Genomic DNA, 24,445 nt, shown 5'->3' on the forward strand with positions numbered 1-24,445 from the left:
TGAATGGGGAAGGGATATCAGCATAATCTTCTTTATGATCTCCCCTCTTCTGAAATTAATCTACCTCCCTTTCCCAAACTTCTTGTTTCTATACAAATTCCTTTAGGTGAACTCCTTCTCTGGACTTGCATCCTATCCCATTCCTCATGCTTGATTTCCTTTTCACAGGTATTCACTTCTACATTGGGATGGAGACTAGAATTCCCTATTTTTCTTGGATCCTCAAACAAAGAGACTGATTTCAACAAAGAGAGAGAACGGAAGTGACTACACTGAGAAAGGAGATAGGTTATTACTCACAACCTAGTGAGTAACTAAGTTTAAAAAAAAAAAAAAAAAGGCTAGTGAGGCAGATCCAGAGTGCATGGAGAAACTGAGTAGGAGACTAATACTACCTATTTGGTAAAGAAAGTAACAATGAGGAGCCTATATTTAGAGATAAGGCATGGAGCCTGAGGATATACAAAGACAAGACTTTATTCTGCTCCAAAGGTCCCTTCTAGCTCAGGAAAATCTTTTACTTTTCTTGGCAATGACAATCCCACATGTCTATTCTTTCTGAAGGACCAGCAAACACCAGCTTTCAGAGAAGAACCATTCAGCACACAAACATGGTAAGTGAAAGCACTAAATAATCAAAGCAGCACCTAACGATTCCTTGGAAGTAAGAGTTCCAACCATAATCTCCTTTTTTGTTCAGGGAGAAACTATTAGCTATCCTAATGAGGAACAACTCCTTTGCTTTTTCTTTGATCATGAAATCTCATACAATTCAATTCTGAAAATAGCTCTCCAGTTCATTTATCTTAAATAGTATTTATTAACTTGTATATTGACTCATTGCTATCAAAGTGCCTAATATTTAGACTAAGAATTAAGTTGCTGTTTGTGCAGGGCCTAGCAATGGTGACTTTCCACACTCCCCTCCCTTTTCTATTTACTCTGCTCACATTCTGGCTTTACACTTAACCCCTATATAACCCTGATGAAACATCTCTCTGCCACAATTTACTCACATATAGAGAGAGGGATGGAGTAACTGGCCTCCATAATCCCTTCCATCTATCTTTGCTTTTAAATCACTCCTCAAATGCAAACTCGTCTTTAGCACTAAATGACCTAGGGCTGCCAGGGCCAAAAACTCATTTCCAAATAGCCAAGCAACTGATAATGAACTCCTCCACACTAAGTAACAGAAATCTCCAAAAATGATCACTTCTGATAGCACAGCCTTTAGGACCTCTGGGTCATCTCCTTGCTTTGATGAGTCAACAGACCCAGGCATTGTATCAATGTGCCACATTCCTCACCCTCACTGAGCTTCTCTGTTCTCTCTTCTAAGAGAGATTCAGAGATGAGTGGAGGTATTAAGATCAGCCCCATCTACACTCAGACTATGGGAGGGCAGTCCTTCGAACCAAAGATCTGAGTGTGCCCATCCCATCATAAAGTTTTAGAACCTCAAAACAATATTTGAGAGAGAGACTCTGGAATTTCTTCTTTAGGCACTTTTCCCAAATATGTCCCCCCATATCTGGAAGATTCTCCTAAATTCTCTTAAGCTTCTGGCTCTGGGACATTGAGGGCCAGCTACTATCACTCCTTCCCCAAGAAGCCTTTCCTGATTCCCCTTCATTCTTGTGCTTTCCCACTGTTGATCATCTCTCCAATAACCCAGTCCACTATGTTGTTATACAGTTTGCAAGGTGACTTAGCCTTTAGACGACAATCTCTTCAAGAGCACTGATTGCCTTCCACTTTTCTTTGTATGCCCAATGCTTAGCACAAGGTCAGTCATATGATGGGCACTAAATGAATGCTTATTGACTGACCCTCTGTGAGGGAGATAGGAAAGAAGGAATCCTCCTCTGTCCTCTTCATCTATTTGCTGGGTGAATAGTGGTTGGAAGGAGGAAGATACAGTCCCTCATGAAATTCAGGCTCAGTATACAGCAAGGAAATCTTCTTTCTGTGTTTCTCTCCCTCCAGGTGAAGATAACACCCTGTATGAAAACACTGTTCACCTACCAGGCTCAGCTCTGTCTGCACAGGTAGGGACACAAGTTCTCCTTCAATCACTTCTAGGACGTTGGGTTGCCTATTAGGGAGTGCAAAGGGACCCCTTTGTGCATATATGGAGATTCTTCCTGGCCTGCACTCTTAAGCTTTTAATGTGTCTAAGAGATTGCAGGATCACTAGAGCATTCTGATGAGCAGGAGAGTGTCTGAAGGAAAGCAAAAAAATGGATAAGCATTCCCTAGCATTGTGAGGAGATCTGCTTGGGGAACTGTCTGAAGAGAAGAAAAAGTTTGGAGGAGATGAATGGGGAGGGTAAATTGGAATTTGATCACATCTTTGGAGGCACTAGATTACCTTCCATGGGACCATAGGGCACAATAGAGAACAAGGAATGGGATTTGGAGAAGTCAATTGAGTCTGGATGTGAAGAAAGCTTCCCAGAAATAAGATGCCAAGTATTCTTTCTTCAAGACCCCCATCTCCTCTCTCCAACATGACAACACTTCAGTTCAAGACATCATCAACTCAGCTATGGAGCACTATGACTTCTTTGATGTCCTAAACTTTAGGGGTTTCTCTCCCCTCCACACAACTGGCAAACACAGCCCTGTGGCACAGGTTTACCCAGTCCCCTTCCTTCATCAAGAAGATTCAGTGACTCCCTACTGCCAGGCAAAGAGACAATAACCACCCACCCTTTGTTTGGTTTCATTTGCTGATTCATTGATTTGGGGTATTTCCATTCTTAATATTGATAGGCAGCTTAGACTTTTGGAGGTCTGCTAGGATGAACCCTAAAGGGATTTTACCAGGTTCTTAAGGCCAGTTTGTGTCAGAGGCCAGAACTGAAATCTGCTCTCTCTGACTTCCAGGCCAAGTCTTTCATCCACTTGCTTCTTGGATGGCTCCTAGAGTAGTGTTCCCAGATTATTTAGACTTTCGTTTCCTTCTCAAACTCAAAGATTTAATCTAATTAGCACTTCTGTTGCTGTAAGGACATTACCTACCATTTGTCCTCTCTGGGTTTCTGTTCAAGTTATGTTTCATGTCTGGAAGCTGTTCTCTCATTACTTACTCCTCATGGGATCCTGATCCTCCTGTCAACTTCATCTCAAATCCCAATCCCAACAAGCACCTGCCCTGTTCCTTCCTCTTGCTTGTGCCCTCCCTCTGGTGCTCCTTCTTTATATGTTTGGTATCCAATTATCTCTTTGCCAATTGTTTATTCCAAATGGTTATTAGCTCCTTAAAAGCAAGACTGTCTCATTCTTCTCAATTCATCCCATAAATAAAGGAATGAATAAGAAAATCATTCATTCAATGAATGGCTCATATTCAAATTATATTCAGTGCTACATGAATAGCACTCTGCTAAGTAAAGAATATACTAGTACATAGAAAAGTGTTCATTGTGACAATGAGATCGTGTTTAAATTAAGGATTCTACATATCAAGAAATGGTGGCCACACTGGGGACATTTTGCTTTGGGAAATTTCAGCGATGGTAAATGGCATCAGAAGTCAGGCCAGAGTTGATTTCATTGTTGTTCCAGAACTGGAAAGCAGAAAAGAAGGGAGGGTTAAAGTGGGAATATTCAGTTTGGCAGTTCCAGAGTGAAAGGATCAAGTTCTGGAGGGATTGTTTCGTGGACCAATCATGGGAGGTAGTGAAGAGCAATCTAGGAAGGAAGTTACTCATGGCTAGAGTCCAAGACTTTATTGATGGGCATCTGCTGATGTTACTACCAGTAAAGACAGAGAAGATTTTTACAGAAGGAGTTCCAAGAAGGAAAAGCATGAGCTTTTCTAGGATTTCTGTATAATATCTAGTACAGAGTATGTGCTAAATAAGTATTTGTTGAATAGATGGAGGTGCACTGGGCCACCTGGGACATGGCACCCTATTCTACATTGAGAATCTCCAGGAAAGACTAGACAATGCCTTGTCATGGGATTATTAGAGGACTTTGGTGTTAGGGTCTGGGTCAGACTAGATGATCTCGGAGATCCCTTTTAACTCAGGGGATCCACGACTGTGAAATTTCTAGGACCTCTTCTGATTGTCAAATGTCACAAGATTCCTTCTAGATCAAGCATTCTGTGTTCTATGTTCCTTTCCAGCTCTGACTTTGGAAGCTGTTACTAATTATTGTTTCCATTTCCACAGGGCTGGGCTCCTTCCCCGTCTCTTCCTAAAGTCCCACATCTCTATGAGGTATGTGTTCATACCAAGCCTCACTCCTGGTAACTAAGGATAAACTTCTTGCTCATGGGACAGAGAACAGGAACAAGGCCAGAATAGAGGGTACTGAAGACATGATTTGGAGGAGTAAAGGTCCTCCTACTCAAAACTTCTATTCTGGGATTCCAGTGATATCTTTTCTCTCTATCAGCAGGTATTGGACATCTCCAGAGAGGACATTTATGACAAGACTCTTCCCTGGAAGAAACCTGAAGCATAAGGAAGAGGGAAAAATCCCTAGGGATATTGTGACAACCCTTCTGTCACCCTTCATTAAATAGAGTTCAGAGACATCTCTCAGGGAAAAAAGCAGGGACACCGAAGTCAATGGAGAAAACCAAGTGCGAGAGAGGGAAAGAGGTTGGACTTGGGGAAAAGAGAGACTTCCAGGAACCCAAGGCCCTCAGATGTCCCAGAAAGGATCAAGAGGAATGAAAGGAGTCGGAGCTATTTGCCTGCACTATCAAAAGGCAAGGGAGTCTGTGGAAGGAGTTTAAAGACACGCTCTATTGCTCCCCAAGTGGTTCAGTATTTTGAACATCATCACATTTTCCTGTATTCTTTAGCCCCTTTATTCACATTAAAAATCCTTTTGGAACCTTCTATGTGATTTCCTATTGAATCTGGAAATAGAAAATCCATTATATCTGCATTGTAATTAGATGTGATTCTCAGCACCAAAGAGTTCATGGTCTTAGGCTTCTGAGGTCAACATGATCTCAAGGGTGGACCAAATCATCTGGGTCCAGCAGAGGCAGAAATGCTCGATGGCTGGGAAATTTCCTATATTGTATGAAGAAAGCCAGTCCCAGAAGGCCAATGGCAGTTGCAAGGTATATGACTGCTCATGCCCCAAAGAAATGCCAGGATTGGACGCTGACAGTGACCCTAAGGGGCTGATGATTAACTCTACTCATGGAGTACTTCCAAAAACAAAAAAAGATTTCCAGAGGAAGGAAGACAGAGAGGGGGCTTATCATTAATTTGTCCTTAAGGACACTTTAACACATGGCTCCAAACCCCCTGTACCCCAAAATCTTGTCCTACTAGGACACTCTATTGAAGACTTCTACATAGAAGGAGCAGGGAGTTGTAGCCTCTCCCAGACATACACTTTACCTGTATTATGTATGGTCTTTAGACTAAGTCTTTAGAACCAGATCTACATTTGAATCCCTGTTTTTCTGTTTCTTCCTGTGTGACCCTGGTCAGATCACTGCTACCATTGTCCCTCAAAAGTCTTTCCAGAATCATAATTCAAAAGTATCAGTTCTGCAATGCTCTGTTTCCCTACAGTCTAACTTTCACAGACATACATTGTCACTGGAAAAACCATATCTCTGAGTATAAGAACCTTTGCCAGCAAGGTGATAGCTTTGCTTTTTGGTATGCTATGCAGATTTGCCATATCTTTTCTTCCAAGGAGGAAGTATCTTTTAATGTAATGGTTGAAGTCCCTATCTGCAATGTTCTTTAAGTCCAGGAATATAACATGCAAAGTGCTACTCTTTCTTCTTTCTCTATTTGCCTGACATTTTGCATTTTATACTTTGTGTACAAGTTAAATAAGCAAGGTGACAATATAAAACTTTGTAACCCTCTGTTCACCATATTGAATCAATCAGTTATTCCTTAGTTTTGACCCACAAATAAGTTCCTTATTGACATTAATTCATTTAAACATGTGAATTTTCTCCTCATTGTAACTATTTTTTCATGGGGGAAGGGGAAGAGCTTGTATTCCCATAACTTTGAGGACTTGGCACAATTTCTTGTGATCCATATTCAAAGGCTTTAGTATAATCAATGAAGCAAAATGTTTCCTGAAACTCCCTCGCTTTTTCAACAACTCGGCAAATGTTGGCAATATCACATCTAGTTCTTCTGCCTCTTCAAAAACCAGCCAGCTCTTCTGATAACTCTCAGTTCACATGCTGTTGAAGCCCAGTTTGCACAACTTTAAGCATAACTTTCCTGCTGTATGAAATGAACACAATTTTTGGTTGGCAATTCAGGGGAAGATAGATCTAGTGGACTTCATTTTTTTCCTGCATCCCAGCTATGGGGGTCCTCTCAGATGCCAAAATAAAATGCCTCAGTAAGGACACTGATATCTTGGATTAACATTCACAATCCCACTGTGAATTAGGTGCTCTGGATAGGCTGTAACCTCTGTAGTACCTGGGGAATGGGGAATCAGGACATGTCTGTTGATTCCAATCATACCTATTATATTATACACCTGCTCTAGCAAGAGTGTAAAGTAAAATCTTTTTTCCTGGATTCATCAGTGAGTTGGTGAATTTCTTGGTAAGGCATTTTGTTTTTTTACTGAAGACAAAAGGAAGATAGATAAGAGAAATATTAGAAAGAGTGGAATAAGGTTTTGGATGACATTAGTAAGGGAAGTGTGTTAATTGGGGTAGATTAAAACCTAATATATATTACCATTATTAAAATATGTTTCAGTAGATTAACTGGCAATAATGACTCCATAATAAGAAATGACTGAAATAAATATCCCTTGAGTCATTTATGATAACTTAATGCTTGGACACAGAGCAAATATTATATTAATGTTATCTTTCTTATTGTTTCTTTCATTAGATTTAATTACCTTCTATTTGACAACTTTGAAAGGCTTGGACTAATCTTAAAGGAACATTTTAAGAAAAATGTTGGCAACTGAATGGAAGCAACAACTGAGATCTAAGGATAGTGAATAACTCTTCTTGAGAATAAGATGGAGAGATCATCTCAATAGATGCAGGAAAACCATTTAATAAAACCCAACATCCATTCCTATTAAAAACACTTGAGAGTATAGGGATAAATGGACTTTTCCTTAAAATAATCAGTAGCATCTATTTAAAACCATCAGTAAGCATCATATGCAATGGGGAAAAACTGGAACCTTTCCCAGTAAGATCTGGAGTGAAGCAAGGTTGCCCACTATCACCATTATTATTTAATATCGTATTAGAAACACTAGCCTCGGCAATAAGAATCGAGAAAGATATTAAAGGAATTAGAGTAGGCAATGAGGAAACCAAACTATCACTCTTTGCAGATGATATGATGGTATACCTAGAGAACCCCAGAGATTCTACTAAAAAACTATTGGAAATAATTCATAATTTTAGCAAAGTAGCTGGCTACAAAATAAATCCCCATAAATCCTCACCATTTTTATACATCACCAACAAAACCCAACAGCAAGAGATACAAAGAGAAATTCCATTCAGAATAACTGTTGATACCATAAAATATTTGGGAATCTATCTACCAAAGGAAAGTCAGGAATTATATGAGCAAAATTATAAAAAAGTCTCCACACAAATAAAGTCAGACTTAAATAATTGGAAAATATTAAGTGCTCTTGGATCGGCCGAGCGAACATAATAAAGATGACAATACTCCCTAAACTAATCTATTTATTTAGTGCTATACCAATCAGACTTCCAAGAAAATATTTTATTGATCTAGAAAAAATAACAACAAAATTCATATGGAACAATAAAAAGTCGAGAATCTCAAGGGAATTAATGAAAAAAAAATTAAATGAAGGTGGCCTAGCTGTATCTGATCTAAAATTATATTATAAAGCAGCAGTCACCAAAACCATTTGGTATTGGCTAAGAAATAGATTAGTGGATCAGTGGAAAAGGCTAGGTTCACAAGACAGAATAGTCAACTATAGCAATCTAGTGTTTGACAAACCCAAAGCCCCTAACTTCTGGGAAAAGAATTCATTATTTGATAAAAACTGCTGGGATAATTGGAAATTAGTATGGCAGAAATTAGGCATGGACCCACACTTAACACCATATACCAAGATAAGATCAAAATGGGTCTATGACCTACGCATAAAGAATGAGATTATAAATAAATTAGAGGAACATAGAATAGTTTATCTCTCAGACTTGTGGAGGAGAAAGAAATTTGTGACCAAAGATGAACTAGAGACCATTACTGATCACAAAATAGAAAATTTCGATTACATCAAATTAAAAAGCCTTTGTACAAATAAAACTAATGCAAACAAGATTAGAAGGGAAGCAACAAACTGGGAAAACATTTTCACAGTTAAAGGTTCTGATAAAGGCCTCATTTCCAAAATATATAGAGAACTGACTCAAATTTATAAGAAATCAAGCCATTCTCCAATGGATAAATGGTCAAAGGATATGAACAGACAATTTTCAGAGGATGAAATTGAAACTATTACCACTCATATGAAAGAGTGTTCCAAATCATTATTGATCAGAGAAATGCAAATTAAGACAACTCTGAGATACCACTACACACCTGTCAGATTGGCTAAGATGACAGGAAAAAATAATGATGAATGTTGGAGGGGATGCGGGAAAACTGGGACACTAATGCATTGTTGGTGGAGTTGTGAATGAATCCAACCATTCTGGAGAGCAATCTGGAATTATGCCCAAAAAGTTATCAAATTGTGCATACCCTTTGATCCTTTGATCCATCTCTGAGTGTGCCCATCCCACCATAAAGTTTTAGAACCATGTCCATCAAAATTGATTATCATATAGTATTGTTGTTGAAGCATATAATGATTCCTGCTCCTGGTCCTGCTCATTTCACTCAGCATCAATTCATGTAAGTCTCTCCAGGCCTTTCTGAAATCATCACCAGGAAATTTATTGTGCAGCTCTTAGGTTACTCTGTCCTGCTTGCAAGTGAGTGGTTTAGCTGATTTGCTGTAAAACACCCAAAAGGAAAAACAAAAGGCAAATTGCAAGTCTTTGAGCCTCAGAAGAACATAGGACCTGGCCTTGATTTCCCAACACTGGGAAATCAGTCAACAGAACAGCCCCAGGGCAAGTTAAAGACGCTGTAGCCCCCTTGTCTTAAAGAGCAGACCTCAATCCTTTTTTTAAAAAAATGAGTAAAAAAGCAAAAAGAACTCTGATCATAAATAGTTCTAATGAAGAGAGAAAACAGATGGTAAGCATGCTCCATGGAAAGCTTCCCAGTTATTTCAACAATTCACATTCATGACACAATTTCACATCCCTTCCCATTCTGATCCCTTTCCCTAGATAAGATCTGAGTCTTTCTTTAAGATGTGGAGGCCATGACTGGACATAGAACTCCACTAGGATATGGTCAGAATGGGAGCCATCCACAACCTCTCTCCCACCTGTAATGACCCCATATGTAGCCTGAGATCCTCCACGAAGCCATGGAGTTGGTCCAGGGACTGCAGGCAGCAAAGCTGAGCTGAGAAGGATCTAACCAACTGGAAAGGCTTGGATCATGGCTGCAGGGACAGTGTTGTGTAAGGAAAAGGGAGCTAAATCAGAGGTGCTTAGCACAAGTATAATGGGATATCCTTGTCATAGCAATACTCAGACTGTTTGATAACGAATAGAGAGAGGATTGGAAATCTCTATCAGTGGAGAGATTTTCCATACTAAGGATGTTATGGATCCATGAAATTTTGAAAAAAACAATTAGATTGTTAAGGCTGCCCCATCACAAAAAAGTGAGAATTTATTAAGCACTTCCTCCATCCCAAGCATTGTTCTTAGGACCCCAATTTACACTTGAATTGTTACCTAACAGCCTCTTTGTCATCCAACCCAATTGGAAACCTTTCCTAGGAGGGCAACTCCTCTGAAGCTCCAGCTATCAGGTTTTAGGGAACACTGTTGAGATTATGAGGTGTAATCAAACTCTTCCTGTACCAGGTCACTAGAATGATGAATGACCACATGACAGGGTGAGATTCCAAAAATATATTGGCAATATGGGCCCCTGTCACAAGTCATCCCAAAAGAATTTGTAAGCATAGCCCTATAAATAAAGGGGCAAAGATTTTATTACACAGCTAAGAGATGGAAATTATATATATATATATATTATAGGGGAAATATAATCTTGGGCTTTTGGCATCAGAACTTGTCTTTCTGATTGGATATAGTAAAAATGATGTTTCTTTTTTTTAATAACTTTTTATTGATAGAACACATGCCAGGGTAATTTTTTACAGCATTAATCCTTGCATTCACTTCTGTTCCGATTTTTCCCCTCCTTCCCTCCACCCCCTCCCCCAGATGGCAAGCAGTCCTTTACATGTTGAATAGGTTACAGTATATTCTAGATACAATATATGTGTGCAGAACCGAACAGTTTTCTTGTGGCACAGGGAGAATTGAATTCAGAAGGTATAAATAACCCGGGAAGAAAAACAAAAATGCAAGCAGTTTATATTCATTTCCCAGTGTTCTTTCTTTGGGTGTAGCTGCTTCTGTCCATCTTTGAGCAATTAAAGCTCTCTTTATCGAAGAGATCCACTTCCATCAGAATACATCCTCAAACAGTATCGTTATTGAGGTATATAATGATCTCCTGGTTCTGCTCGTTTCACTCAGCATCAGTTCATATAAGTCCCGCCAGTCCTCTCTGTATTCATCCTGCTGGTCATTCCTTACAGAACAATAATATTCCATAACATTCATATACCACAATTTACTCAACCATTCTCCAATTGATGGGCATCCTTTCATTTTCCAGCTTCTAGCCACTACAAACAGAACTGCCACAAACATTTTTGCACATACAGGTCCCTTTCCTTTCTTTAGTATCTCTTTGGGGTATAAGCCCAGTAGAAACACTGCTGGATCAAAGGGTATGCACAGTTTGATAACTTTTTGAGCATAGTTCCAAATTGCTCTCCAGAATGGCTGGATGTGTTCACAATTCCACCAATAATGTATCAGTGTCCCTGTTTTCCCACATCCCCTCCAAAGTTCCACATTATCTTTCCCTGTCATTCTAGCCAATCTGACAGGTGTGTAGTGGTATCTCAGAGTTGTCTTAATTTACATTTCTCTGATTAATAATGATTTGGAGCATATTTTCATATGTCTATAAATAGTTTCAATTTCTTCATCTGAGAATTGTCTGTTCATATCCTTTGACCATTTATCAATTGGAGAATGGTTTGATTTCTTATAGATTAGAGTCAGTTCTCTATATATTTTGGAAATGAGGCCTTTATCAGAACCTTTGATTGTAAAAATATTTTCCTAGTTTATTGTTTCCCTTCTAATCTTGTCTGCATTTGTTTTGTTTGTACAAAAACTTTTCAATTTGATATAATCAAAATTTTCTATTTTGTGGTCAATAGTGATCTCTAGTTCTTCTTTGGTCATAAATTCCTCCCTCTTCCACAGGTCTTCGAGGCAAACTATCCTGTGCTCTTCCAATTTATTTATAATCTCATTGAACGAGATAAAATGAGATCTTTCAAGACAGTTGTGAAAATCGAGTAAGGCTTCATCTATTTCAAAGTTTGAGTAGGCCTGAAGGACTTTAAGGTCAAGGGCATACTTAAGTCCCCTTCTTGTTATCCTCCCTATTTCAGCCAAATATGGGCAACTATGTACTTGTTGGCCAAGTTCAATTTCTTGGGTAGTTCCCGCGTTTAGAATGTAAGATCCTCAGCCAATAAGGATGAGGGTCAGTGGTGGGAGGGGGAATTTGCGTTAGGGATAAAAGCGCCGACCCTACCCCCCTACGGTGCTTCCTCCCTTCGACTGTCTGCTCGATGTTGGACGCCCGATTCTCGGGAGAACGTAAATAAACTTTGCTTTGCTTCTAGAGATCTATCCAGCTGTTTTATTAATGGTTTCTGACCCACATATCATTCTTTATGCCTAGATCATGAACCCATTTTGATCTTATCTTGGTGTACGGTGTTACGTGTGGGTCAATGCCTGGTTTCTGCCATACTGATTTCCAATTTTCCCAGCAATTTTTGTCAAATAATGCATTCTTATCCCAGAAACTGGTGTCTTTGGGTTTGTCAAACACTATATTATTAAAGTTATTGGCTGTTTTGTCCTTTGAATCTAACCTATTCCATTGATCAACTAGTCTATTTCTTAGCCAATACCAGATGGCTTTAGTAACTGCTGCTTTATAATATAATTTTAGATCTGGCACAGCTAGGCCACCTTCATTTGATTTTTTTTTCATTAATTCCCTTGAAATTCTTGACCTTTTGTTTTTCCATATGAACTTTGTTGTTATTTTTTCTAGTTCATCAAAGTAGTTTTTTGGGAGTCTGATCGGTATAGCGCTAAATAAATAGATTAATTTAGGTAGTATTGTCATCTTTATTATATTTGCTCACCCAATCCAAGAGCATTTAATATTTTTCCAGTTGGTTAGATCAGACTTAATTTGTGTGGAAATTGTTTTGTAGTTTTGCTCATAAAGTTTCTGATTTTCCCTTGGCAGATAGATTCCTAAATATTTTATACAATCAGTAGTTACTTTAAATGGAATTTCTTTTTGTAACTCTAACTATTGGGTTTTGTTAGTGATATATAAGAATGCTGATGACTTTGTGGGTTTATTTTATATCCTGCAACTTTGCTGAAGGTGTGGATTATTTCTAATAACTTTTTGGTAGAGTCTCTGGGGTTCTCTAAGTATACCATCATATCATCAGCAAAGAGTGATAATTTGGTTTCCTCATTGCCTACTCTAATTCCTTTAATCTCTTTCTCAACTCTTATTACCAAAGCTAGCATTTCTAATACAATATTAAATAGTAACAGTGATAGTGGGCAACCTTGTTTTACTCCTGATCTTATTGGGAATGGTTGCGGTTTGTCCCCATTACATATGATGCTTACTGTTGGTTTTAAATAGATGCTACTGATTATTTTAAGGAAAAGTCCATTTATTCCTAAACTCTCAAGAGTAAAAATGATGTTTCTAAAGAAAGTCTTACTTGCCACTTAAACTATAATAGTCCCTTCAGTGTCCTTCCTTGTTTACCTCAGGGAGTATTATAATATTTTCAGTGCTTCAGGCTTTCTCTGCTAATGTCCATCTTGATACCCAGCATCTCATTAGCCTATAAAAGGTAGCTCAAGGAACTTGTAATTTTGCTTCCAAGACCCTTCAACTTAGCCATCAGCTTCCCAGTTGGAGAGCTTGCCTGTTGGCTGACAGGTAGTTGAGAACCGTCATTAGTAAGGATAGCCTTGACTTCTTCCAGGCAATAAAGAACACAAGAGTCAGCTCCAGGAAATCCCAGAGATTCAGTGAGAGGAGACCTCAAGCAATGGCCTTAAAGTTGGATGTCCCTCCTGCCTGCAGACTCCCAGTGGTGACTGGAAATCTACTCCCTCCTTGGATAGTACCAATTGGATTAAATCAGTCCAATTGCCTCTATTTATTGAGGTGTCAAAGTGAAGGTAGGTTCTCAGAATCTCTCCCAGGATGAGTATCAGCAATGATAACCTAAACTAGGAAAGTGCCCATCCAGCACTCAGGAGCAAATCATGACCTAGGAAGATGGACACCTTATGGATCCTGTAGCCCCCACAGGCCAAGAATAACCCATCTTTGATGACCTAGATGCCCCTGGGGCTCAGTTTTATTCTAGACCAGATGCTCTGGATTGGACAGGGTTCTTTGAATGGGTCTAGGGCACAGCCAAGAATATCAGGTAGACCCTAAATGAGCTGAAAGTCTTGATGAGTAGGCATGGGAGCTAATAGCTGTCTAGAAGGTTTCAAACAAAATCATCTTGGGGATTCCATCCTAGATGGCTGTCTCTTGCTGTAGTTCTCCTTGTGCCCACCAGGTGGCACTAGCAGAACACAAAATCTCTGATCTGTTACTCCATGAACCAACTTCCCAGTAGAAGGGGAAGGAAGGAGGTCCCTTGGTCCAGCCCCAATCCTCTCCCAGAAGTCTTGATGGTCAGCTGATCCACAATAGATCTAAGGGCACCTGAACTTCCCTAGAGCAATGGACAAAGCCCTTGGGTAATAGACCTGAGCTCCCTGGAGTGCTCAAGAAATACAAAGGGATCCAGGCTTAGCGTCACAGGGAAGATGGAAAAGGAAAAAAGTGGGCTTCAACCTCATGTTTCCTTCAATGACCTGCCACCCAGAGCTCCAGAGGCCTGAGATCAAAGGTTCTGACCAAGCAGGATGCCCTTAGAAGTCTCATAACAGTGAAGCAGGTGCTGGGTTTTCCTCAGAACTGGACATTTCAAGAATGCCCTGGTCTGGCCAGAGGCCCAAGAAGGCCCAAGGCTGGATTTGAGGGCAGAAGTTTTGCATTTGTTTCCTGCCTCTGTGAGCCTGGGCAGATCACTGCCACTTTGGGTCTTTTTCTGACTCTTCCAGATGCAATGATCTTGTGATTTCACATTATCTTTGTGGGGGAAGGAGATGCCATTGCATCTGGCCTCTTGACCCACATTTCTTCTTCCTGTCCCTCAGACCTCACAGATCCACAGCCCTTCGCTTAATGTACCAAAACTTCCGAGCTGGTCCCCACTCATTCCCTGTGTGAGCAGGAGCCAGTCACTCACCTGCTTCTCTTCCACGCTGGGAAATCTGGGCTGATCTTGCAGACTCACAAGATTGTCTTTATCATCTTTAGAAAAATGGGCTTTTTCCCATGCTTTTTTCCCTTCTCAGACTACAAGCCCCAAAGGGCGGGAGATGCTGGAGATTCTGCCCTCCATGCCCCAGGAGAGAGCGCAGACTAGGTTTAAACTTAAGATTGGAGGAAGACCCCCAAGTGGATCTGAAGTTCCTACTCTTCACCCACAGCTTCCATCAAGTCTCCTCTATCCCACCCTCCTCAATGCTGGGGCCTTCCCTCAGCTGTTCTCCAAGTTGTTCTCAGTTGGTCTTATTTGTGGAGTCCTCTCCATATTGTCTTCTCCATTAGGAGACAGGGACTTCTACCTTTCTTGTATCCCCCGTACTTAGCACACAGCCTGGAACTTAGTAGGTGCTTACAAAGTGTTACTGACCAATCTCACCAAAGGCCCCTTGAGTTCTTGGACCTGTCCCCCTTTCCATCCTTCCCATTCAGCTCCATCCGGAGCCATCTGGGCTCAAATCCTTGTGCCCTCAACCCTCCCTCCTCCCAAAGGCTGGCTACTGCTCCTCCTTCACTGAGCTAAATGATTTCCAGATATTGTCTCATTTGATCCTCTCAGCAAGCCTGGGTAATACCTGCTAGTATTATCCTTCCCATTACACAGTTGAGGAAACAGAGGCAGATATTGAATTTGTCTAAGGTTATAAAGCTATAAAGTGTCTAAGGCTAGATTTTAAACTCCCTTCTAATTGGGTCCAGACCCAGCCCTCTCTCTCAGCTGAAAGGGGGTAAGGATTGGGGGACTCCTGGAGGAGTGCAGAGACAAGATGGCCCTGATCTGTTCTCACCAGGGGGGAAGAAGCTCTAGTCTTCATCATCCCCTATTCCCACTCCCAGCCCTGTTGGATCCTCCCACAAGCCACAGTAAACCCCCTGAGGAAGGGCCAGGGCTCTGTGGCCTGGCCTGACAGGGGAAGGGAGGGAAAAATCTGGGTCTAAAGACCCCAAGCACATTCACTGCCTCTGCCTCCATTTTCTGTGCTCATTTTGGGGTCTAAACAGTGTCTACTCCAGGGGGGAAATGAAATAGCCGGGGGTCAGGTATCAGTTCCATTGGTAAATAGTACTGAATGAGCCATGTTCCCCTGGGGGACAGAAGCACTTCTCTGTGGACAGTGGGAGGGATCTGTGCAGGGGAGGGGCTCCCCGGGAGAGGCAGGAAACCACAGCAGCTGGGAGGGGAAGAAAGAGGAGGAGAAGGGAAGAAGGAGGAGAAAGTCAGAGGCTAAGTCCCTGCCCTGTGGGCCCTTGTGATCCAGGCAGATAGAAGAGCTCCAGCTCTGAAGAGAGAGAGAGACCTCAGTCTTCCAGAAAAGGAGAAGCCCCCAGGGACAACCTTAGCCTGGACAGCAGCAGGGACACCTCCAGGGTCTGTCCTTGAGCCTGTACAGGGAAGACACAGCTCAGGAAAGCAGAGAGATTCCTGGGAAGGAGACAGTGGGTGACACAGCCACAGCCCAGCCCCATGGAGAGCCCTTCAGAACCTCAGTACAGGGCACTCAGCCCCTGGAGGGGGCTCCTGATCACAGGTGAGACACCAGCTCTGCAGGAGGCCAGGGGAGGGCAGAGGCAGCTGGTAGAATTCTGACCCAAATGGAGACGGGGACCAGGGGGAAGGGGACCAGTCCCAGGGCTCTGCCCTAGACACGGTCTAAGAAGATTTGACCAGGGGAGTCTTTCCTGACCAGGGGCAGGGGAGAAGTAGTGGCAGCTCAAGGCTATCCATCCACATCCTGACACTCAGGGCAATGTCCAATGCTGGAACAGAGCTACCTCTGAAGGGGGGAAGGGAAGCTTTCCAGTCAGAGGAGACCTGGGTGTGGATCCCAGCTCTGATGTGTACTGGCTGTGTGACCATGGTCAGGTCTCCTAGACTCTTAGCTTGGCTTTACCTGGAACAACACCTTCCTCTCAGGGAGGATTGGGAGCCAAAGTATCAGCCTTAAAATGCACCCAGGATTTAGTGAAAAGGCCCTTCCTGGGTTTGGGGCCAGGAGATCTGGGTTCAAGTGTTGCCTTTGCTTTTTCCTATTTCATATCAGTCAGATATCTCACCTTACCAGAACCTCAGTTTCTTTATTTGTAAATGGAGGGCATTTCAGGTTCTCTAAATCTCTAAAGTTCAGGAATCTCTAAAGTCTGGTTTTTGTCCTCAGCCACAACACTTTGTTGCTTCATTTCTGCCTCCATCGCCTTGCCCGGCTCACTGGCAGAGCTGTTCTGAATCAAGCCCGGGGCGGGAGCTGAAAAAGTGTTACGTCCCAAAGGCTCCGATTCTCTGCAGAGGCTGGGGCCTTCACATGATGGGCAGGCCCAGGAATCCCTGCAAACACCCCCACTGAGCTCCCAGCAGCCCCCGAGGCAGGCGGAGCAGCCCCAACCCTTATGTGAGGGCCAGCTCAGTGACCTTGGTCTCTCAGGAGGGCTGGGGGACCCTGCTGACCTCTGCCTCCTTCCTCCCCTCTCAGCCTCCATCCTCAGCTGCTGGATCCAGCCGACATCTGCTCAGATCACTGTTGTTCCAAATCCTCCCCATGGGGAAGTGAACCACAGCGTCACCTTGGACATCCAGAGCTTCTCAGGCCAGGCTCTCTCCTATAAGTGGTACAGAAAAACCGTAGCAGAAACCAACAAGATCGCTCTCTACAAGGTTGCATCTGGAGTGCAGGAGCCTGCAGACATCCGGGAGAAGGTGTTCCCCAATGGCTCCCTGCTCATCCCTCACCTCACCCTCAATGACTCTGATGACTACCATGTAACCATTGTTGATTCTCAAGGCGGCACAGTAATTATACAAGGACATTTAACAGTGTATGGTAAGTGCTGTCCTTCCCCTGGGCCATGTCTCACTCCCATTCCCTCTCAGTCTGGGGTGAGAAGCTCCCCTAAGGGAGCAGGGAGAATGAAGAGCCTGAGTCCCCACCCCCAGTAATGTGGGCCAAAGAGGCGAGAGCCCCTCCAGCCCAGATCAGTGTGATCATGAGTCACTGGGAGCACTGGAGAGGTCAGAGGTCACTAGTTTCTGAGGCCCTAAGCTGTTATTATTGGGGGGTAACTTCCTGCTTCCTCCCAGCTTTCCCAGACCATAGTCTGAAACTAAGAAGGGACCTGAGGGCTTGGAGGGGCGTCTGGCCCCTTGCGGTTGTTCCTGAGGCAGGCAACATGTTCCTGAAGTTCACCTTCCCTAAGACAGTTAAAAATATGCTGGGCGTGGGGAGAGTGTTGCTGCGTCTAGAGAGCTCACGTCCAGACTACCCACAGGCCAAGAGCCAGCTGTCCAGTGGCCTTGATGCCCAGGACTTTCTGTTCTTCTGACACTTCCAGAGCTGGGAGGGACCCCCAGGGGAAGGACCCCTGTGTCACCTCCATTTCCTAGAGAAACAGGCAAGATCAGGGGCTCCAGGCTTCTGGAATGGGTCAGCCTGGGACAGAGGGCTCGGCTGAGCCCCAGCTGGGTGAGGAGAAAACCAATTCAGTTCCCAGGGGGGACCCAGAGGTGATTTGGGGCTCCAAGAAAGGACAACGTTCCCAACAAGGAGAGCTTTCCTGCTGGGAAATAGGCAAACAAGGGCTGGCATTATGTGGAGCCAGAAGGTGTTCGAGGGGCTCTGGGCTTCATATTTCATCTGATTCTCACAAGGACCCTGGGATGGAGGTGCTGTGTTTGTAAGTGAGGAAAAAAAAACAGAGAGTGAGTGACGAAGCGAGAAATGGTCAGTAACTGAGGCAGGATTCGATTTCAGGGCTTCCTGACCCCACATCCAGCATTCTGTCTACTGCACTCCCTCACAGCCTCCTACCTGCAGGGTCACCTCAGGAAGGAGGGACTTCTCCAGGACGGCCCATCTTCCAGCAGGGATTAGCTGCCTATATGACAGGGAAGCTTGACAGGGAGGGGGGTCAGCCCAGGCCCCTTGGCACTTGCTTCCATGGTGGGCAGGGCTGGGAGTTGACCCAGAAGTCTGTGTATGGCAGGATGCCTTCAGGGGCTACAAGTGAGAGGCAGGAGTCAGGATTTGGGGGGGGTGCCTGACGGTCATTGCAGGCTGTCTTTCTGTCCCTGAAGTGGGGAGCAGAGAATATTGCAGAGAAAGGAGCTAGGAGTCCTCTATCTGGTGATTCTCAGGCATTACCTAGGCACCTACTGCATCCAAAGGAACTGGCTTGGGCATGGGGCATGGCAGGCCTTCCCTCGAGGAGCCCAAGTTCTGTTGAGGAAATATAAACAGGAATGTGGAAAGGACACGAGAAGCCCAGGAAGCAGTTCCAGACGTGGATTTGCCGGGTGGAGGCAATTCCTGGGGGAGCAACAACCTCCAAAGTGGGCCGGCTCCTGGTCCTCCAATCCTGGCGTTCCTGAGGCCTCTTGGGCACCAAGCAGGGGCTGAGGGATGAGGCAGCTGGCCCAGCATTAAGCAGCTGGATGGGACCAGGCAGAACTAGCACCTGGACCTCTTGGCTCCCAGGCAGGCCCACTAGTTGAAGACAAGGTCACTGGGGAGGGAGGGCACTAGCACAGGAGGGCATCAGGAAAGGTTCCTGGGACAGGTCCTGCTAAAGGAGCATCTGGAAGGAAGAGAGGGGCTCCATGGGGGGGAGCAGGAGGAGGGCCTCCCAGGCTGGGGGCTTGGCTCCCCTCCTTGGCACAGGACACTTGGATAGTTGGGATCCAGGAAGGAAGCTCAGCCCACTGAACACTGAAGAGCCTGGGCAGAAAGAGGGCAACAAGAGGACCCGGTGATGGGCTGAGACAAGGAACCTGTGTGGGGCCAAGTCTGCCTCAGTTTCCCTGTAGAGTCTTCTCAGACCTTGAGGAAGCAAGGGATTGGCCCTTCACCAGACACAAATGACCTGGCTTCTCCCAGGGCTTCCAGATTCTGTTAAAGGAGAAGGGCCAAGGGAGCAAGAGAGTTCTAGATCTGGGATCAGGAGGTCTGGATTCAGATCCCAGCTCCATCATTTACTAGGTGACTTCTGGTGAGTCACTATTGCCTCATCTGCAAAATGGGGGTGCTGCCTAGCATTCCCCGCTTCTCCAGCTGTTCTGAGGGTCACAAGGAATGGGAACTGGAAGCTCCATTAGCTGCTCCTATTCCCCCCAGGTGGGCAAAGGAATTGGGCAACAAGGTGGCCCAGGGCAGGATAAAGGACTCTAAGATCATTTGGGGAGGGGGCTGTCACTGGGGGAAGGAGACAGGAGGATAGGCTTCTTGGGGGAGGTAGAATGTGAGCTGAGCCGGGCAGGAAGAGGGTCTCTGCAGGATTCTCCAGGGTGAATGCATGAAGGGAGGGAATGAGCTCACAAAGAAAGGAAGAAAAGCTAAACTAGGAAATCCCCAATCACTTATGGCTTGTCCTTTATCATTTTGTGCTTGAAGTCAGGTTTGCTACAATATGAAGGCTCTAAACAAGGGTGGGGGAGAATACATACAGGAGGAGGCTGCGCTGACCTGGGCCCTTCAGGGACTCAGAACACTCAGGAGGCCCTGCTCACCCCCCCCCCCCAGCTTTCTGCAGGGATTCCCTGAGACCAGAAGGAGTCATGTCGGGCACTGGCTTCTGGCTCTGGTTGCTGGGTTTGGCTTCTGGGCTGCTGTGTTGTCTTTCCCAAGGAGCACGAGGTCTCTGGGCTGGTGGGATTCCCTTCCTTCCTTGCTGCTGGAGGCTCTGACTGGTTTCTTAGCCATGAGGAGGTGGCTCTTACTCTGGCTTCTCCCTTCCCATTGGCCATCCCTTCTGATCCCTTCCTGTGGCTGGGCATCTCATCCCCCAGAAGTCATTCTTCTGAGGCAGCAGGACAGGCAGAGTCCATGAGGAGTGACCGTCCCAGGGCATCTCAGGCCACCAGCTGCCGTCCCTCCGCTTCTCTCCCATGGAGCTCGCTTGGCCTGGTCAGTGCTGGTGCTTTGGCCGATGAGAGCAGCAGGGGATGGAAGGGGAAGGGGGGGGGCAGGAGAGTTCGGTGTGAGTTACGGGGACTCTGGCTGTACTTTCTTCCATGAAAATCGCTTGGATTCCACGTCACCATTGCCAGGCAAAGGCAGTGTGGGAGAGGGGACGAACACTGGGATCGGGACAGCGGGACCTGCCCTCCAGACCCACTTCTGGGCAATGGGCTGGTCAGGGAAGGTCTGAGCTTAGAGCATCTGCCAAAGAGGGAGAGAGGGTTGGCCTTAGAGTCCGGGGGCTTGGGTTCAAAGCCAGCTCTGCTACTTACTGTCTGTTAGATCAAAGACAAGTGACAATACAGGAGCTCAGTTTGTTCTGTACCGATGAGGGCCCTGACCTGGATCAGGGGATCTGAGATTTCAGAAGCTCCATAAACATGGATGGGAAAAAATTACATCTCAGTTTTCACTAATGTGATTTTCTTTCCAACCCTGAGTGTTTTACTTCATGAATGTAAAACCATGACGCTGAGAAGGGCCCACAGGCTTCCTCAGGCTGACTGCCCAAGGCCCCCATGAGACACAGAAGGGGAGGAGCCAGGAGTCCTGATGACCCTGAGGTCCCTGTGAGCTCACTGTAACCCTCTGCCCTGTGATCCTAGGCCCCCAGGGGCACGTCTCAGGAGCAGATGGTCATCAAAGAGAATATAACATGGGTGGGAAGGAGTGGGATCGGGGCAGATGGTCATCAAGGTTGGCCAGAGGATATGACATGGGGGGAAGGAATGGGATCGGGGCAGATGGCTCAAGGAGTGCAGGGATCTGAGGTGGTTGGTAATAGTGAGTTCTTGAATATTCTTGAGGTGAGGCGTGATAGGACCAGATCCAGGCACACTTCTGACTGTTTTCCCACTAGTGTGATGAGTGGGTTGGAGAGACACAAAAAAGGTAGAGACCTGTGGCCATGCAGGGGTGGTGGAATCCTGATTTTTCCCTGGAAAAGGAGCTGAGGATCCTTTAGTGCCATCCTCCCATTTTACAGAGGAAGAGACTGAGAGGCTAAAAAAAGGAAGGGACTTGGCTAAGATCACATAGGGGAGAAGGAGTTGAATCCAGGACTGTCTGACTCCAGACCTAGGGCTATTTCCACCGTGACCCATTGTGGGTAGTGAGCAGTGTCTAGTCTTCAAGTGGCCCATGTCCTGCTCCTCTCCCCCATGACCCTTCCTCCATACACTTGTCAGACCTGCTCGGGGCACTGAACAGAAAGCACTTCTTCCAAGCCTCAATATCCCCCTCTGCCCCTCACACCTAAGCCCCTATAACTAGGACCTGCCTCTCTATAAACATGGAACAGCTCACCTCTGTGCAACACCGTATGATTTACAAGGAGTTTTTACATAGATGGTCTTATTTGACCATTTTACAGGTGAGCTTTTTGAGGTGAGGAGATTGAGGCACGGAGGCCTTAAATGACTTGCTAATGGGTCACACAGTTGATAACTTGGACACGGTTTTAGCTCTAAGTCCAAAACTAGTGACTCTGCCACATCAGGTAGAAGATCCTTAGGGGCTGCCAAGGCACCTTCGCAAGCAGTCAGCTGTGCCTTCCTTCCTAGGCATGTTCTCACTGCCCAGCTTGTCCATGCTCACTGCCCAGCATGTTCTCACCGCGCCTCAGGTGGCTAGCTGACCTCGGCCCTGTCAGATGCTTGGCCAATCCCCCATCGTCTTACTGGATACAAGGCAGTAGCTTTGTATGAAAGGAAGTATGTTCTCCCTCTAAACTTCTTAAAAGGCCCCATCAGAGGGAGTGTAAATTCCACCAAAATGGAGCAGAAAGAAGGTCAGAAAACTACTATTTCTAACTTAGTTCTCTTGGGAAATTAATCCTTAGAGAGCTGAGGGAGGATGACCTAAGAGCGAGTCCCATGAACCTGCTGCAGTTGGCCCAGAACTTATTCTGGGACACACAGCTTTCTTAGCTGTGTAAGCTAAGAACTGAAGCTGAAATGACAGAGAACTCAGGATATGGAAAAGTTCCTATCTGCGCCCTCTTTGGGCCATGAAGGCTCAGGAAAGTCCGTCCCCCTTGCCTCAGCCTCCTAGCATAACAGCATCTCTAAGCTGGAGGGGATCTTGAAGCTCACCTTCAACATTCTCAGATTTAGGACAGGAAACTGCTACGGGAAGGGGAGAGGCCCAAGGAGGAAATAAATGAATGTTCTGTAAATTCTGTGTCTGATCTGCCCCTGGGGACAAGTTGCAGTCCTAGGCACAGGGGATGTGAGGATTGATTAAAAACTCTTGGACATGGGAGCCTCCTGACTCCCAGCCCAGGATTCTATCTTTTGCATGCTGCTGCTTACTAATCTATTTCCAATCTCTTCCTTTTGCTTTGTTTTACTTTGGAGTTAAGATAGCATCTCTCTCTCTCTGAGCACCAGGCCCCATGACCCTGTCTCTGGCCTGTGCTCTCTGACCTTCACCAATATCTCCATCAAGGTGTGGAGATGATCCTGGATTCTTGAAGACCAGGGCAACAGAGAATAATTCTTCCTGATCCTGCCAAGCTAGAAAGGCCTCAAGGACAGCCTGGACAGTGGACAAGGGGATGTGTCACTCCCCAACCAGTCAGTCTCAATCCACAAAGATTCTGCCCTGAGAGCTTGGGCTCCAAGTGAATGTCTTTTCCAGTCATAGTCATTCAGAAATGAACTTTCTCCTAAGGAGGGGAGAACCTGATCTACTTCAGAGAAAGCAGGGTCCATGCCAGTGAAATCACAGGTTCTTTGGCCAATGTTCCAGAGCCTAGGACCTTTCTGAAGTCTTAGGGAGACTACTTCCATACCTGATACTTGGTTGGAAGGGTAAGAAAAAGCACCAAATAGTCATTTTCTGTCTATTTTCTGCACAGGGCCACTATTCAAACCTCTCATCAGCAGCACCAACATGGCCCCAGTGGAGAACAAGGACAATGTCTCCTTGACATGCCAGTCTGAAAGTCAAGATGTCACATACCAATGGCTCATAAACCAAAGCTCCCCAGCTGGTGACAGGACAGTGCTGTCCCCGGATAACAGGACATTCACCATAATCAAAGTCACAAGGGAAGACCAAGGACTCTATAAGTGTGAAATCTGGAACCCAGTTAGTTTCAGTGAGAGTGAATTCACACTGAATATTATCTGTGAGTAAATTTTCTTTCTGCATGGTGCATGTTCATAACCTGGGGGGGTGTTCCCAGAGGTCAAGCCCATCCAGTCACTGATCTTGAGTGCTAAAGATCAAATTCTTGGGCTTCCCATTGCTCTTGATTTTAGGGAGCTCAGATTTGCCATATCATGCTTTTCCATCTGTGATGGAGTAGGGCTGGCTATGGTGCTGAACAAGAGAAGTCCTTAAGACCTTTCAAATTCAGGGACCTCAAGTGCAAAGCTGTAAAGTGGAGAATGAAATTCCCGGTTCAGATGAGTGTCAGGGAAAAATAGTCTCTAGTGATGGGTTACAGAATAGGAAAATCCCCTCCCCTCTGCCTTTATTTCAATATGGAATCTTTCTCTTTGCTCCAGATGGCCTAGATGCCCCCATGATTTTCCCCAGTGTCCCTCATTACCCTGTAGGTGCAACTATTAAGTTGAATTGCTCTCCTGAGTCTAACCCATCTCCCCAATTCACTTGGCTTATCAATGGAATTCAGATGGCATCCTCATCCAAGCTCTCTATTGCTAATGTGTCTCTGAATCACTCTGGAACCTATACCTATAATGCACCTAACTTTGTCACTGGCTTGTCTAGGAGCAAAGACATCAATAACACAGTCTCTGATGAGTAGCTGCAGGC

At 44.8% G+C, this 24,445-nt stretch overlaps 2 protein-coding genes across 17 annotated transcripts in view; both read left to right on the plus strand.

The window, feature by feature from the left end:
- LOC127556357 (carcinoembryonic antigen-related cell adhesion molecule 5-like) overlaps positions 1-24,445 on the plus strand; it is a 254,523-nt gene that overhangs the window by 211,209 nt on the left and 18,869 nt on the right. For 7 of the 15 annotated variants that reach the window (XM_051989454.1, XM_051989449.1, XM_051989452.1 and 4 more), the window contains 4 exons: positions 565-614; positions 1,990-2,051; positions 4,188-4,235; positions 4,414-4,865. The exons of 6 other annotated variants lie outside the window; for them this stretch is intronic. In XM_051989454.1, coding sequence (XP_051845414.1) covers positions 565-614; positions 1,990-2,051; positions 4,188-4,235; positions 4,414-4,482 — 229 coding nt within the window. In that variant the 3' untranslated portion in view covers positions 4,483-4,865. Of the gene's footprint in view, positions 1-564; positions 615-1,989; positions 2,052-4,187; positions 4,236-4,413; positions 4,866-24,445 lie in introns of those variants that run through there. 2 more of the 15 variants (XM_051989461.1, XM_051989463.1) reach the window with 2 other exon arrangements.
- LOC127556359 (carcinoembryonic antigen-related cell adhesion molecule 5-like) overlaps positions 1-24,445 on the plus strand; it is a 115,539-nt gene that overhangs the window by 21,172 nt on the left and 69,922 nt on the right. The window contains exons 1-2 of one of the 2 annotated variants that reach the window (XM_051989465.1): positions 16,051-16,243; positions 17,183-17,530. In XM_051989465.1, coding sequence (XP_051845425.1) covers positions 16,180-16,243; positions 17,183-17,530 — 412 coding nt within the window. In that variant the 5' untranslated portion in view covers positions 16,051-16,179. Of the gene's footprint in view, positions 1-16,050; positions 16,244-17,182; positions 17,531-24,445 lie in introns of those variants that run through there. The other variant, XM_051989466.1, reaches the window with a different exon arrangement.

This window comes from Antechinus flavipes, chromosome 3 (assembly GCF_016432865.1).
Source record: "Antechinus flavipes isolate AdamAnt ecotype Samford, QLD, Australia chromosome 3, AdamAnt_v2, whole genome shotgun sequence".
NCBI lineage: Eukaryota > Metazoa > Chordata > Mammalia > Dasyuromorphia > Dasyuridae > Antechinus > Antechinus flavipes.